Raw genomic sequence first — 13,298 nt, forward strand, 5'->3', positions numbered from 1 at the left:
GCTTTTTCAGTTCAGTGCCCTCTGACTCTTGCTTCCACCTCCTTACCCTTTCTTTTCTCAGCCTCCTGGTCTTCCTTATCAAAGTCTGTCTCAACTCACTGCCATCTTAGAGGGCTTTAGACCCAGGCCACACAAAGATTATTACTCAAAACACGTGTTTTTAGATAACTATGGAAAAATCTGAAAATGTTGTCAAAGGCATACCCCTTAAAAAAGACCAAATTTAGGCAGTTAAGAAACAGCTCCCATGCATAAGAGAGATAGGCAATGAGGATTTACTGCATAGCACAAGGAACTATATTCAATATCTTTGTAATAACCTATAATAGAAAATGATCTAGGGAGGAGGGCATAGCTCAGTGGTAGAGCACATGCCTTGCATGCATGAGGTCCTGGGTTCAATCCCCAGTACCTCCATTAAATAAATAAACCTAATTACCCACCCCCCAAAAAAGAAAATGATCTGAAAAAATATATATGTATCTGAATCACTTTGCTGTACACCTGAAACTAATGCAACATTGTAAATCAACTATACTTCAATTTTGAAAAAAAAAAAAAAAGATACTGTTCCAGAGGATAGAAAAAGGTGGAACACTGCCTAGCTCAGTGTACAGGACTCACATAACCTTGCTATAAACTGGGCAAGAATAGCCCAAGTAGAGAAAAACTGCAGCCCAACTCATTGAGTCTAGATGTAAAGTTTTAAAGTAAAATATTAACAAATCACATCAAATATTTGTACAATTTTTAAAATTTTTTTAATTGAAGTACAGTCAGTTACAATGTGTCAATTACTGATACAGCACAATGTCCCAGCCATGCATATACATATGTATATTTGTTTTCATACTTTTTCATTAAAGGTTATTACAGGATACTGAATATAGTTCTCTGTGCTATACAGAAGAAATTTTGGTTTTTTTTAATCTATTTTTATATATAGTGGCTAACATTTGCAAATCTCTAACTCCCAGATCCATCCCTTCCCACCCTCTTTCCCTAACCATAAGATTGTTTACTAAGTCTGCAGGTCTTTGTTTTGTAGATGAGTTCATAGTGTCCTTTTCTTTTTTTTTTTCTTAGATTCCACATATGAGTGATATCATGTGGTATTTTCCTTTCTCTTTCTGTCTTACTTCACTTAGAATGACAATCTCTAGGTCCATCCATGTTGCTGCAAATGGCATTGTTTTATTCTTTTTTATGGCTGAGTAGTATTCCACTGTATAAATATACCACAACTACTTTATCCAGTCATCTATCAATGAACATTTAGTGTACAACAAATTTAATGAAAGATAATTAGAGTAGAAAATATCTCAGGCATGCAAAGATAGTTCATATTCGAAAAGCTTAACTGTTTGATTCAGACATTAATGAAACAAAGCTGAAAGACTAGTCATCTCAATAGATACAAAAAAAAATCTGGTTACATCCAACATCTTTCGCTGTGAAAACCCTTAGCAATCTAGAATACAAGGAAATTTTTGGAACTTTATCATCATTCCAGTTATCTGGAAACCTTGTATTTAATAGAGAATCATTAGACATTGTCCCATTGAAGTCTGGTTCAAGAAAACAGGGCCACTATCACATCATGCTGGAAATCCTGGCAAACACTGACACTGAGACAGTCAAACCCAGAGGTAGGTTTTTTTGGAGGGTACATTTACAAGGGGCAGTGGTTGTGCTCACTGCATCACATTGCACAGGACCTCCCCCAAGTACCGGCGCCCAGGTGGCAACAGCCGTGTCTGGCCTTGTTCATGGTGAGTGGCATCAAAGGCTGGCTCTGACTGCTCTCTGACTCTGGGACACCTGCCGCTGAAGCCACCCCACTAAGGAGCCTGAGGTCCCCAGGCACAGAGGACTTCTGGTTGTGTTCTTGAGCTCAAACCTGCAGCAGTTCCGAGGTGCCCCACCGCCCCCCACCCCAGCAAGGCAAGTTGAAAACGCAGCCAGTCTTTCCAGGTCGAAGATGAGGCTGTCAGATTGGTAGGCTGGTGCGTGTCATTAGCTTGTGCACACAAGTAACACAGCCACGTTCTAGAATCTTGCTTGTTGATGTACGTATGTGCACAGCTTAGTGGGCTGCTTTTCTCACGAGCAGTTAGGGGGCACCAGTTCAGAGGGGCATGTGGTGAAAGGAGGCTTTTCCCCTCGCCTCTCTCGGAGATGCCCTGATAGCACATCCCTTTTGTTGGTAGGTCACTCGCCACTTGGCAGGATTTGTCAGATAACAGAGATCTGAGATGATTCTCGGCTTCTGATGGACTTTCTCCTATGGGCCCTTCATCCCAGGGTCAGGGCAAACCCAGAGCAGTGAGGTGCGGGAGGCTGGGGGCTGGGCTGGGACATCCCAAGGGAGGTGGTGAACTGCGGGCGCACCTCAGTCCTTTGGCCTCCCTGCTCCTCTGTACAGATTTGTCATCCGATCAGGAGATGTCAAAAGGTCTTTCTCAGTCTCACATTCTCTTAATTGTCCAAAAATTGTCCAGGAAGTTTTGCACTTGACTCTGCAGTGGGAAGAGGCTGGTCTGGCTCAGGGAGGAAGGATGGGAGTGTCAGCAGGTGGCATTTGATTGGCTGAGGATTACCAGGAATACCAGGCGTGCCTCATTTCCCAGAATGATGTTCCATACACTGTTAACCTGGACATAGATAGGTCACAGAAAACAGGGTGGATTTGGGTGAACAGATGACTAACACACAGGTGGCCACAATGTGTTAACTCTCTGAGACCCAAATGCACAGTGCATATAACAGTGTCCAATCCCAGGGTAGCTTCTAACCTAAGACGTGACTGTCACTTGGGTGTTGGATAAGAGTTTAATAACCCTTGAGATTTGAATCACACTGAAGAGCCCTTATCTACTCATGTGGAAAGTATTTATTGAGATCTGTAGAAACCTTTGTGTTACGAGATACCATCCCCTCATCTCCAGGGACTGTATACATCAGGGTGCACCTTCTTACTTGGAAAGTTGTACTTGGGTTAATTTCACCGAGATTAACACAGAGCAGGCACGGGCGTGGGCTCTCCCGGGCTTGAGAAGCAGTGGTGTTGTGCATGGAGATCCCACTGGGCTTGGTGGGCAGGGGCCGCCCCCCCACGGTGGGCAGGGTCCTGCATTTCTCGGAGTCTCCGTTTTCCTGTCTGATATGGACGTGATATTTTACCTGCAGTCGTGTTCACATTTAGCCAGGGCCTGGCACATCATAAGCCCTCACATAATATAAGACCGTTAAGGGTTGTTTGCTTTGTTGTGCTGTCGACCTACAACCACACGTGTTAAAAGAGGGAGGCAGTACCTCCAAAGACATAAGGAAAAGGTCGGTGAGAGCTGGAGGACAGGGCAGAGTTTGGAAGAAAGGAAAAAGTCTTGTGTATCTATTTGGTCTTTTTTAGTTACTGGGATTTGAGGGGTAAATAGTGACTCTTTCCTATCTGAGCTCCAAATCAACTGAGAAAAAAATGATGGGAGACCCTTCATTACTGATGATACTAGTCCTGGCTTACATCTGCGGGAAATGGGCATCCCAGGGCTGGACCCCAGGATTGGACAGATCTGCCCCACCAGGCACATGAGCGGTGGGTCTCCACACCCTCCCCACAGTGCGGTGGGCCCTCCACCTCCAGGTGGACCACACTGTCCCAAGAAAGATTGCCGGCACGCGCTATTTGCCGATTGAGTGGCTCCCAAGAAGCAGAGAAGGAATGAAGCAGGCTCTGGATGCCCAACTGCACTCCGCCTGCTGTGGAAAGGAGTAAGCAAGGCAAGAGCAAGGCCAGGGCTGTGATGCTGGTGGAGGTGGAACGGCTGCCACAGAGAAGGAATCGGGAGTGAGGGAAAAGTGCACCCCAGGGACGAACCCAACGCATTCTGGGTTAAGTTACCAAAAGGAATTGGCTTTTATCATTGGGCCATCTTAGGGTGAGTGATGATTCAGGCTTGGCTGGATCCAGAAGCTCAAATGGTGTCTGTGGGGGCCTTCTTCCCTTGGTTTTGCTTTACTTTATCCTCGGGCAGTTTCTTTCCCTGCACCCTCACTAGGATTCCAGGCTTAGGGGGGGCCCTTAGATCTTAACTTCAGAGATAGAGACAGCATCTTTTCTGACCTCTCCATCAAAAATCTCTCTGTATTGCCTCAGATAGGACTGTGTGTGTTCATATCTGAATTAGTCACTACAGATTGTGGGACTGGAAACAGGCTTCAGCCCCACATCACGTGGACCAAACAAAATTAAAGAAAAATCCAGGAGGGGTGGGTTTCCGGAGGCAAACTACACATGTCCACCAAGCTTTAAAAAACCAACAGTGGTTGTGCTGCATAATGGAAATACGGGTATCTTTTCTTTTTCCTGAATGCTTGCAATCCCATTTTTCTGAGCATTTATTACTTTATAAATGGGAAGAGGTAAAAATAACTTTCTTAAGTCTATTTGATCCTTGCTTTGCCCCCAAAAGGATCTGTGAGAGTAACAAAAAACAGTAAAATAAAAGGAGAGAAATCTGCAAATGAGATAAGGGGAATTTAAGAGTGAGGAGCAACAGCCAAGGAGGAGTTTGTAGTTATTTACCACAAATAGGACACCTAGAGTTCAAGGAAACCATTTCATTTATCTGGGGAAAAAAAGAAGAAAAAAGGGTGCATCACTGTAAGGAAATGGGAGTTACAGTGGGGTTTCTGAGGTGCCCTGGTTTTAAAGGTTGGTGCCAGCTGCATCTAACAAAGCTCTTGAATGAGCTTGCGGCTCCTGGACTCACCTGGGAACACGAAGCACCTAGGTGGTAGGTATATTGAAAGGCGATCAGGCCCCTGCTCTGCGCACAGCCACAGTGCATCCTGATATCTGATCACCTTCCAAAGATACCCTCACAGAGGCTCCAAACTGAACTCGTCGCCTCTCCTGGGAAAACAGATCTGTGCTCACCCCCAGAGATGGTGGCCTTCGTCCCTCTCTGCAAGCATCCATCTTACTTCCAGTTTAAAGTGACCCCCCACGCTTGCCTCCAAGCTGAAGATTACAAAATTCCTTCCTAGAAAGCCAGGACCCATAATACCTCTGACGCATCCTTATCTCTGAGACTTTCCCAGGCTGGGATTAGACCCACAGAGAAACATATGGCTTTGATTTCTGCTTGTTTGCCTCTCCTGTGCTCACTCGAGGACCTCGCAGCCAGGGCCACAAACAGGTGACCATTCTTGATCAAACTGGAACGCACCAGCGGGAGGTCTGGTGCGGTGAGCCCTTCCTCAGCGCCGGTCGCTGCTCCCACATTTGAGAAAACAAACCCACCTTTCCAGGGTCTGGTGGCTGGGTTTCTCTGCCCGTCATGTTTATACAATCTGGCCCTTCAGGGGTCCTGTGCCTCCCACAGCCAGGATAAACTCGAGATTTCAGGAAGTCCAGCAAGACGCCACAAGTCAGGGTAGACAGTGTGTTAGGGTTTTTGTTTTTGTTTTTTTAAATTGACTTCTTGGTTACCTCCTCCTATGCAGACAGCTACAGACAGTTCTTCTAATTCGTCTCAGAAGAGGGAACAACCTACTCGGACAATCTCCTCGCCCACATCCTGTGAGCACCGGAGGATTTATACCCTGGGCCACCTCCACGACCCATACCCCACAGACCACTATCACCTCGAACAGGTGAGCGGCAGGCTCATTCGTCGGAGGTCAAGGGGTGGATGGCTCCCGATTCTGCAACGGCCTCCTTCCCCTCCTGTGCGGCCACGTGCCCGAGCCTGGGCTGCTTCTGGGCTCCTGCTTTGCAGTCCACACCGCCACTCTGGAGGGGTGGGGGCGGCTCACCCTTACTCAGTTTTCTGTGCATTTTCAGACACATGGCCAAACCCTTTATGTGCCTTATCTCCTCTTACCCTCACAAATTACCGATAAGGCAGGTCCTCGGCATCCCCAGTTTATAGATGAGGAAGTTGAGGCTGAGAGAGAGAGAGACCCTAGTGAAACAAGATTGAAATACAGGGCTCTGCTCACCTAGGACACTGCTGCCTCCAACATTCCTCTGTCCAAACGGCCTCCTGGCTTTGTGTGAAAGCACAGGGCTGCGTTCAAGACTGCAGAATACTGTACACTTGGGGTAGGGAGAGTGTAGCTCAGTGGTAAAGCGCCTGCTTAGCATGCACAAGCTCCTGGGTTCAATCCCCAGTACCTCCGTTAAAAAATAATTTTAAAAATAATAAGTAAGTAAATAAACCTAATTACTATCCCCCTTCAAAAACAGAATACTGTACACTTGGCTTAAGCCCCCTGGCATTGCCAGCTGCAGACCCAGGCTGGCTCAGGGCGCTTTAGCTATAGCTGGAATTCAGAAATTCAACAAATATTTACCAAGCAGCTGTTTTTTGGAGCAGGTTCCTAAACTGTGGGCGATGTGGCCACCACTCTACTTTGAAGAGAGAAAAAGCATGAGGCACTGGGGTTTTTTTAAACATAAAGCTAGGTTTATATGACTCTTTTTTTCAAAATCATTTTACTGTGTATTTCCTAATATTTTGGCATCAAAATCACATTATGATAGCAGTGGATGGGACTTGACTTTTTGACTCTCCGTACTTTGTAAAATAAATTATTAGCAGAGTCTGTGTCAGCTCCCAAGATTTGTTTGCAAATACTGTAGGACTGTGATTTTCCAAAGTTGGGGAAACTCTGACATCAAGAATCTGACAGGAATTAGGGCAAAGCCTGTGAGACTTGGCCCCTGCCAGCAAGGAGCTCACAGTCTGATGGGAAGTGGTGGGTAAATCTAATTGCCATTTGATAAATTCTGTGACAATATTATAATGACAATCCTGGCAACAGGTATCAAGTGCATTCTGTATGACAGGCCCTGTGCTGACACCAGATGGATTCTCTCTCTTCATTCTCACAATAGCCCTATATGGTTTGATAGTCAGGGAAACCAAGTCTGAGGCTTAGTGACTTGCTAGTAAATTCCATACTCAGAGCCATGCTCCTCACCCCTTAAAAAGCCTTCATACTCAAAGGCTTCAAAGGCAGAAAATCATTGTCTGCCACAACTGGGATGCCCTGTGCAAGGCAGTCTTACCTGTATCCATTCGATAACTATTTATTCAAGCGCCTGCTGCTCTGGACAAGGCACTGATGCCAACTCTAGCAGGACCACCTGCAGAAATGACTGTTTCATCCTAAGGGAGAATACAGGTTGGATTTGGAGGCTACAGGGTATGGCTCTGGGTCGGGCCCTCCCAGGCTCAGATTCCAGCTCTGCCACGTACTACCTATGAAATCCTGGCAGGATTCGAGCCCAGGCAGTCAGCCTCTAGAACCTTTTCATGTCGCAGCATCTTATCCTCCCAACCAGATTATAAGGTACTTGTGAGCCTTATGGTTTCTGGTATCCCCTTTTGCCTTTTTGAACACAACCCATAGAGAGACATGCATTTTATATTATGGCCCAGTGTACATGTTACATACACAACGATAATGAAATGTACTTACCTTGTAACATGCAGTGCAGTCCAGTGTTCCTCTGTTTCACTGGGAAAAAAAAGAAAAAAAGCCAGTTACAAAACAGTGCGTACTGTGCAAAAACAGGTGATACTAATCTGTTAGACATCAGGCTAGCGACCACCATCACCTCAGGGGTGGGAGGTCACTGAAGGGAAGTGAGGGTGTCCTAGGGAGGACTCGAGTTCTGCTTTTTGATCTGGGCATGTTCAGCTTCTGAAAATTCAAACTTTATTCTTAAGAGTGTGTACACGTTCCTGCATATATGGCAGTACGTCAGCAAAAAGAGGGGAAATGCTGGTCTCGACCCATCAAATTGATTTCCTGACCCGGGAAGGGATTGAAACTCATAATTTGAAGTACGTCTTTGACCCACAAGCTATGCAGTAATTACAGGATGGGTTAGTCGTAAAGCCAGTCTTTTGTAATATACAACTATAAATGGAGTCTAACCTTTAAAAATCATGAATCACTGTATTGTACACCTGTAACTTATATTGCACATCAACTATACTTCAAAGAAAAAAAACGGGAAAAAATAAGAAATGGTTTTGTAAAGGTGAAAGATGCATACTGGAGGTTTTGGTTTTTTGGTGGGGAGGGGTTTAGCCACTGCTATAAAATAACATCTCCTTTTCCTGGGGCAGCCGATACCAAGGCCCTACCGCCAGGTGAGCTTCCCGGACGACGACGAGGAGATTGTGCGCATCAACCCCAGGGAGAAGATCTGGATGACGGGCTATGAGGACTACCGGCACGCGCCGGTGAGGGGCAAATACCTGGACCCCTCAGAGGACGCGGACTCCTACGTGCGCTTCGCCAAGGGCGAGGTCCCCAAGCACGACTACAACTACCCCTACGTGGACTCCTCAGACTTTGGCCTCGGCGAGGACCCCAAAGGGCGCGGGGGCAGCGTGATCAAGACGCAGCCCTCCCGGGGCAAGTCCCGGCGGCGGAAGGAGGACGGCGAGCGCTCCCGGTGCGAGTACTGCCGGGACATGTTCAACCACGAGGAGAACCGGAGGGGCCACTGTCAGGACGCGCCCGACTCCGTGAGAACTTGCATCCGCCGGGTGAGCTGTATGTGGTGTGCGGACAGCATGCTCTATCACTGTATGTCGGACCCCGAGGGAGACTATACAGACCCGTGCTCGTGCGATACTAGCGACGAGAAGTTTTGCCTCCGGTGGATGGCTCTTATTGCCTTGTCTTTCTTGGCCCCCTGTATGTGCTGTTACCTGCCCCTGCGGGCCTGCTACCACTGCGGAGTGATGTGCAGGTGCTGCGGGGGGAAGCACAAAGCGGCTGTGTGACTTGGTTTCCCTCCCTCGCCCTCCTCCATCCACAGCCCCAAGGGAACTTGTCTCCTCCATCCTCTCATCTTCTCCCCCGCTCACCGGTACCTGAGGCGCCGCTCCGGCCCGGGGAACCTGCCCGGTGGACTCTGCACCCCCGGCCACCCACGCTCGCACGCACAGTGTTCTAAGGAAGGGAACCTCCGCGCAGACGCTGATGTGTTATTAACGATCTGTAATCAAGCTTACTGTCTCATGCTTTGTGCTGATTTCATATCCTTCCTGCCCACCTCTTCCAGTTCAAAGGTGCCTGCAGTGGGTACTGCTGATTTTTGGTGGGTTTTTGTTGGTTTTTCCAAGAGCACCGAAGGCCATCTTTTCTCTTGGTTCAGCTTGTCTGTTGCTCACGAACTTGCTTCCTCGGGTTCCTGTGGAAATGGGATGTCAGATGATGAAACCCTACCAGACGTATTTTAACCTGCAGTCAGTTATTCTGTACAGGAGGTGAGCTAGTTAACAAACTTCTACCACAAAGCAAGATCGCTTTAACTTTTCGAAACCAAACTTCCCATGTAAGCTGCAGTTTCTATCTTGAGCCCATCCTTCATCTTCTGTCACCACCCCCACCCCCCAGAAAAATCCGTCATTCACTGATGCAAAACATTCACTTGTAAAATGACTGAGAATTGAGCCTTAACTTCAGATTAACTTGTGAGAATCAGGAAAATTCTTTAAACTGCATTGCATCCTCTCGGACCAGGGCTAGAAGGGGGATTTCAGGTTTCTCTGAGCCTCCCCAGTTACCCCTAATGTAGAACTTTTTAAAATTGTGTCGCCACCACTTGTAAAAATTTAGCAATATTAGAAGACAATGCAAATGATGTAAGAAATTTTGCTCATGGTTTTGCAAACCAAATCGTCTATTCAAACACAAACTGGTGTTCTCCAAACCCAGACCAGTTGAGAAACAGTGAGGTTGTGGTAAATAACACTATAGGAACTTTTTCCCCTCAGTGGCTATTTTTCTATTAACTGGGGGAAATTTTAAATGTCATCAATTTGAAGAGTGGTGGGTTGCATTTTGTTCATGGGTTTGTGTTCTTGTCTTCATTTTGGACTCAATCTCACGTCATCAAATTCTTCATTTATACTTGGGAAAAAACAAGGCCATATGTAAAAACCCTTCCAAAGCCTAAGTGTCTTTCTCCTGCAACTCCAAACCCAGACTTACCACTTCGGGTGCACAGATGGTTAGGTCCGCAGGCTGGGTCTACCTGGCGACTTGCCACGTGGGAGGCCTCTAATTAGCTGGAAAATAGTATTTTTCTAATATATTGCAAGGAATAGCCAAATCTTACTGCAGAAAGAAAAGTGGAGCGTGGTTGTTACCTGTATCTAGCATAGTACAATCAGAATGTCGTGGAGACCCTAGGGGACAGGCTTGTCAACGCTGGCGGATCTTCCTGCCATGATCTTCCTGTGGTAATTGCCAGCTCAGGGCACGGCCCGATCCCTCTCTCCCCACCGCCCCCATCCCTTCTCTGTTGCACACAGGACATCAGTCTTCAAGGAAAGGGACTGTTTTCTTTTTCCAGGCTGCCAGTCGTGTTGGGACAGTGCTAGGCACGCTTACCTTCATGGGAATGCTTTCAGCTTGCCTGAGAGCACATCGCATTTCTTTATCAGATCATCCATGTAAATACCCAGTGTGCTTACCAGTTCCGTTGTAGATGTTTTCATTTGTTGGAGTGGCTGGCTTGGGCCTGCCTTCCGGTTTGGGACAGGAGCAGCGAGCTGTCAATCTGGTGATGCAAGAAGAGAGCCGCTTCCCAGCCTGGAGAACATCTAGAAAACCTTCAAGCAGCCTCAAGACATTGTTCAGAGACCATCTTCTCCCCAGACCTGAGGCGTTTCCTCAGGCCCTTTCTCAAGGTCTCCTCTACAAAGCACAACACTAATATATGTTTTGTTCGACCGCAGTTCAAGTGCCCCTATTTATTTCAGTAAGAAGAACACATACCCCGGCCGCTTTTTGTTTGTCACCGCTAGTTAGTCGTTATCTGTTTTTATCTTCCTTTCCCCCTTGTCCTCTTCCACCCCTTTGAAGAGTTAACGCTAGTGAGTCTTACTCCGCGTATCCTTTTTGGTTTGTGAAGAAGGCAGCGGTTAAGGGCACAAGGACAGCCCAGCCATGGGGACATTTATGTAAATACGTCTCTCTAATTGCCACACTGCAGCTGAACAGCGTGCAGTGTTTTCCCAGTCAGCTTTGCCATACTGACGTCAATCATCTGAGAGAAATTATTCAGATTTTATTTTTGTATCTGTGGTAACAAAACATTAACCAAAAGATTTTCTGTTTGGAAGCTTCCCCCACCGACCCCCGTCCCCGCCCCCTCCACCAAGCTGTTTGCTCACATTAACAAATTAAAGTGCCTGAAGCATAATTCATTCTTTACCTGTATACTAAAAACCCCGTTGTATTGATTTTTTTATAATAAGCCTTTTTACCTCTGTGTAAAAAATATATATACAAGTGTATGATGTACATTTTAGTTCTTAACTTTTTTTTATGGTTTCTAATATGTATGACCAATGTAGCCATTGCTTTAAAATGTACCGTGTAAATACAAACACATCCTATCTGAGGGCTGGCTGCGGGCTCTTTGTCCAGCTGGAGACGGGGTGGCGGGTGAGCCCCTGCGGACGTGGGAGTTCTCGCACACAGGATGGGAAGGGGTTTCCTCTGGAGAAGGATGTGTGGACACCGGCCTGTTTTTTGTGAGGCCCTTCCCGCCCGTGGTTATGTCATATTCCCCCGGGGAGGCTGCCGCTCCTCGGGCTCGGATGCCTCAAGTGAAAAGAATGCTGCGTGTCGCCGCCCGGGGAACACCCCCTCTTCCGCGGCCTGGCTTCCCCCACACGTGCTCCTCAGAGGGAACAGCTGTACTTCCTCTCAGTTGTTTTCCACTGGTTCCTGCTGAAGCTTTCGTGTGCGCGCGCGCGCGCGTGTGCGTGGAATTCGGAAGACAGTTTCTCACAGAACATAGTTGTTAAAACCGCAAGATCCTTGGTCTCAGAGCGGTTCGATTGCAGTGGTATTTGGCCCACTTTCAGTTCCTAATGGGCTCTTCGGATGTTCAAAAGTTACAGGGACAATCTCCTGGAGGAAGGAAAGTGTAGGGTCTTGTGGGTCTTCTAAGGGTTCACAGAGAAAGTTCCAGCGCCTTCTCTAGAGAAACAAGTGGGGGTCTTAAAAAGAGACATGTAGAGGGTCCCCTCCAGCCTAGTCTCAACTCTTCCCAAAAGTCCACTTTTCCAAGCCACCAACAAAGGTGAAAAGCAACAGGAGATGCTAGAAATTAGAGCGTCTGAGGAGAGAAACTAACCATGAAGATTGGTAATTAAGAGATTATCAGAAGGAGGGATAGATGAGTTTTGGAATTAGCAGATACACACCACAGTATGCAAAATAAACAAGATCCTACAGTATAGCACAGGGAACTATATTCAATATCTTGTAATAACCTATAATGAAAAAGAATATATGCATAACTAAATCACTATGCTGTCTACCAGACACTAATACCACATTGTAAATCAACTATACTTGAATTAAAAAAAAACATACCCATTGATAGGTCAAAATAAAGATTGTTAGATTCATGAAAGCTCTTTCATTAGAGTAGGAGGGGCACAAGCCAGATTATAGTGGGGTGAAGAGTCACCATGGAAGAAATAAAAACATCAAATGTAAAACACGTTTTCAAGAAGTTTGATGGAATCAAGTGATTGATCTGCGGGAGAATTGGTGAAGTAAAAATTTATCTGCCAAGACAATACATGCATTTATTTATTATGACAATTAATCCTGAATAAATTGCTCTCATTTTTTTTTTTCAAATGAGAGGAGAACTTGAAAGGCACCTCCAGAGCTGCAGGGGGCAGGAGCCCTCAGGTCTTACCTGACCCTCATCCCCCTGCGAGGCGTGTCCCTCCCATCATCCTGCTTAAGTTTGAGGAATTGAGGCTTAGAAAGCATCGGTTACTAAGGTAACCCACAATCACGTGAGGCAAGGACCAAACCAGGAAACTGCGCAGCCCAGGTCCTTTCCCGGACTCACTGGTAGCTCTGCTCACCTGCTCCCTCTTTGTGGGCTTGAAAAGTGGGCACCAAGCAAGAGCCTCACCCAGTCCTCCCTGCTCTCTTGGGCCCATGGGGCTACCTCAGGATGAGCTTGTCATCTGGTCCTCTGCATGCTTAGCCAGGAGCTGGGCTCACTACATCCATCATCTTTAACCCTCTGCAGAGTAGAGGGTTCACTTCCACTTTACAGGTGAGGAAGCAGACGTAGAGCAACCACATTAACTCGGTCGCTGGACAGTCTTCTGCCATTACTACCATCAGTCCTCGGGCAAGTGATGTCACTGTTCTGAGGCTCAGTTTCCCCAGGTAGGACAAATGGGATAACACCCACCCTCAGCATGCCACCAGGTTAAATG

General features: G+C 46.7%; 1 protein-coding gene and 1 non-coding gene across 9 annotated transcripts in view; both read left to right on the plus strand.

The window, feature by feature from the left end:
* SPRED2 (sprouty related EVH1 domain containing 2) overlaps positions 1 to 11,443 on the plus strand; it is a 129,449-nt gene extending 118,006 nt beyond the window's left edge. For all 8 annotated transcript variants that reach the window (XM_072937625.1, XM_072937622.1, XM_072937621.1 and 5 more), the window contains 2 exons: positions 5,509 to 5,658; positions 8,148 to 11,443. In XM_072937625.1, the coding sequence (XP_072793726.1) occupies positions 5,509 to 5,658; positions 8,148 to 8,813 (816 nt within the window). In that variant the 3' untranslated portion in view covers positions 8,814 to 11,443. The remainder of the gene's footprint in view (positions 1 to 5,508; positions 5,659 to 8,147) is intronic.
* TRNAA-UGC (transfer RNA alanine (anticodon UGC)) lies at positions 345 to 417 on the plus strand. Its single transcript has one exon. It is a non-coding gene; the product is annotated as a tRNA-Ala (tRNA).
* Positions 11,444 to 13,298: the final 1,855 nt, after the last annotated feature.

Source organism: Vicugna pacos, chromosome 15 (genome assembly GCF_048564905.1).
Source record: "Vicugna pacos chromosome 15, VicPac4, whole genome shotgun sequence".
NCBI classification, from domain to species: Eukaryota; Metazoa; Chordata; class Mammalia; order Artiodactyla; family Camelidae; genus Vicugna; species Vicugna pacos.